Source organism: Solanum dulcamara, chromosome 4 (genome assembly GCF_947179165.1).
Source record: "Solanum dulcamara chromosome 4, daSolDulc1.2, whole genome shotgun sequence".
In the NCBI taxonomy this organism is placed as follows: Eukaryota; Viridiplantae; Streptophyta; class Magnoliopsida; order Solanales; family Solanaceae; genus Solanum; species Solanum dulcamara.
In genome coordinates, this window is record NC_077240.1 from 80,233,437 (window position 1) to 80,236,908 (window position 3,472).

Here is a 3,472-nt window from a genome sequence, read left to right on the forward strand (position 1 = left end):
CATATTCTTAGTTAAGAACGCTAACAACAGTGAGGTTTCACAGAACTTCTATTTGAAAAATCTTGATGTTTTAATTTTTTTCCCAAGCTTCAAGACTCTATATTTTCCTCGTCAAATCTGTTATGAGTCAGCCCCAGCCCAATAGTGATAGTTCCAGCCCAATATTAATACCAACAAGGATATCACACAATAGATATTGGGCCAAGTAAAAGCATAGGGCCAGGCCTTCACAAAGGATAATTTGGGACCCAGGTTAAGGGTATCGTTGATGGTTGTTAAATAGAAAAGGGCATCACAATCAAAGGTTATTGTAAATTATGAACAAAGGCATTTCTGTAACTCTCATCCCAATTCTAAAGTCTAAGCTTCTCATCTCCATTCTTGTCTCTATCTTTAGTTACTTGTTATTTTAATATTTCCATTGTAATTCAGTAGTTTGAGTATTACAATTAGGATCTTAAAGTTATAATCGTGTTCCAGTTCTCCTATTGATATAGTGAAGAATTCGGGCTTGTAGCAAAATCTGTTTTCCTATTTAAGTATATCTGTATTTTCCTTTAAGAATAACTATATAAGAAGATTACTCTTTTTCTGATGAATCATGGTGTTGTGAATTGTTTGATAATTTATTAGTAACTTAATGGAAGCCATAGTGTTGGAGTTGCACATATGATTTTAATTTAACCTACAAGACAGAGAATAATTTTCTGACAAATCTGAAACTTGGTTTCATCTTCACACAAAAAAAAGATCAATAGTGAATAGAATAGCCTTTGTAGAGAAAAATGTCGATAAACCTTGGCTTCTCTATGTTGCCTTTCAAATGCCTTTTTTTTCTTTCTTATTCTGTTTATTTTTATATAATTTTACTTTCTCAAAAGTTAATGAGTACAGTTACCAGACTATACTCAGAACTCAGAAGTAGTTTCTCTTCATATAAGAGTTTAGCATTGATGTCCAGAAGGTGAATGCTTATTGAACATTGAAAGAACTCAACCAATAAGAGCAAACAGTATTTGATAAAGAAGAAAATAGTATTACATAAAGTGGAACTCTCAAGAGATTACACCAAAAAGAATCTTGATACAAATGAACCAAACTGAGGGAGATCTTGAGGATCTCAAACAATGCATATTACAAATTATTAAAAGAAAGGAACACACAAAACAAGCAAAACCTTCTTGAAGCATACATAAAATTTTGGCTGAGGAAATAGAGATACTGGAAGTAGAAGTTAGAATTCATGGAAATGGTGGAAATGATAGAATTAGTAACTATTAATAGTATGTTGGTGGGGGTGGAGGTGAAGCATAGGCTGCAGGTGATTTCTCGTAGTATTTTGGTGGAGGTGGAGGAGATTTATACGAAGGTGTAGATTCTTTGTAGTATGGTGGAGGTGGAGGAGATTTATAGGAAGGCGTAGATTCTTTGTAGTATGGTGGAGGGGGAGGGGATTTATAGGAAGGGGTAGATTCTTTGTAGTATGGTGGAGGGGGAGGAGATATATAGGAAGGCGTAGATTCTTTGTAGTATGGGGGAGGGGATTTATAAGAAGGGGTAGATTCTTTGTAGTATGGGGGAGGTGGAGGTGATTTATAAGAAGGGGTAGATTCTTTGTAGTATGGTGGAGGAGGGGATTTATAAGAAGGCGTAGATTCTTTGTAGTATGGTGGAGGAGGAGGGGATTTATAAGAAGGGGTAGATTCTTTGTAGTATGGGGGAGGTGGAGGAGATTTATAAGAAGCGGTAGATTCTTTGTAGTATGGTGGAGGGGGAGGGGACTTGTAGTAAGAAGGTGATTTCTCATAATAAGTTGGTGGTGGTGGAGGAGACTTGTAGTAAACGGGTGACTTGTAATATTTTGGTGGTGGCGGCGATTTATAGTATTTAGAAGGAGTGGGTGATTTGTAATATTTTGATGGGGATGGTGACTTGTAGTAATAGTTCTTTGATGGAGCAGGTGACTTGTAGTATTTTGTAGGCGATGGAGATTTGTAGTACTTTGCAGGGGATGGTGATTTGTAGTAATAGTGCTTTGATGGAGCAGGCGACTTGTAGTATTTTGCAGGCGATGGAGACTTGTAGTACTTTGCAGGGGATGGTGACTTGTAGTAATAGTGCTTTGATGGAGCAGGCGACTTGTAGTATTTTGCAGGTGATGGAGATTTGTAGTACTTTGCAGGGGATGGTGATTTGTAGTAATAGTGCTTTGATGGGGCCGGTGATTTGTAATACTTCACTGCTACTGGCGATTTGTAGTAGTGCTTTGAAGGAGAAGGTGATTTGTAATAGTCATGCTTGGAAGGCACCGGTGACTTGTAATAGTGTGATGGAGAATGTTCAGCATGTTTCTCCGGTTTCTTGTAGTATGGACTGGGTACATGATAATTGGATGGCGATGGTGATTTGTAGTACTTCTTAGAGTTGTAAGAAGGTGAGGGAGAAGTATAGCCATAAGAGTAATCAGCAACAACAGTGCTAGCTACAAAACAAATTGCCAAAGCAAATGCAAGTAGAGGCCATTGCCCCAAATTCCAAGAGCTTCTCATTTTGAGTTTTGGAGGAAAAAAAGGATAGAACTAAGACTTGTGTTGCATAGTTGAGAAAGGATCTCTGGGTTTTATACTGCAATTGTGACATCCTTCTTAATATTTTTGTATTTGCTTCATGGTTAGCCACTAAGATGATAGCAAAGTCCAAATAAAGACCTGTCAGTACTAAGACTTGTCTTTGCATAATGCCTTCATGTTTACCCAATAAAAAGGCATGATACCCCTAAGTTATGGCATCCTACTACCAAAGTATAAGGTTGACTTTTTCTTAAAATATAACCAGAAAAAAGGGTGGGAAATTCTCTTTCTTCCTCTATCTACACCATAACATTAAATATTAAACATGGAGTTCAAGAAAAAAACAGGAAATACACAACATACAATGTAAGGATTTGATTGCAGGTTCAACCTGGAAGCAATGGGCCTACCGGAACTTCTCCATACAATGTTGTGCCGGATACCCTTAGCAAGCTTTGGGAGGAACTGTGATGCAACTACAACTAACGGGCATAACGTCATGCTCTTTGACGCACCCCCTACCCCGGTGTTTATAATCAAGTTCACAGTAACTTAAGTTGGAGTCAAACATTGCGTTTAGTTCCTCTTTGCTACGTTGCTTGAACTCTCCAAAAATGTTATCGCACCCATGTCGTATCCTTAAAAAATGCACTACTGACATGCTCCTGTCGGCATTTCCAAAGAGTCCAAGCAACATTGCCTCTTTGTAATGACTCGGATTAGTTCTACTTGCTTTCAATAAGAGATCCGAAAAAGAAAAAAAAAACTTCACATGATGCAAGATTAATCGAATTTTAGGGTAAAACCTGTCCTCCAGTTTCATTCTGCTTTTATTGGTTCAGCCTCAAGGACTTGTAAATGAAGAAAAGAACAATTCAACAAACAAATAAAGCAACTGGTCT

General features: G+C 37.6%; 1 protein-coding gene across 1 annotated transcript; it reads right to left on the reverse strand.

Moving 5' to 3' along the window:
* Positions 1-966: 966 nt before the first annotated feature.
* On the reverse strand, positions 967-2,987 carry LOC129887833 (extensin-2-like). The gene has a single exon (XM_055963064.1). The coding sequence runs from the start codon at positions 2,547-2,549 to the stop codon at positions 1,278-1,280; it is 1,272 nt and encodes a 423-aa protein (XP_055819039.1). The 5' UTR covers positions 2,550-2,987; the 3' UTR covers positions 967-1,277.
* Between the last annotated feature and the right edge of the window lie 485 nt (positions 2,988-3,472).

Excerpts from the sequence above, each read along its gene's own strand:
- LOC129887833 (XM_055963064.1), bottom strand. The coding sequence starts at position 2,549 with ATGAGAAGCTCTTGGAATTTGGGGCAATGGCCTCTACTTGCATTTGCT.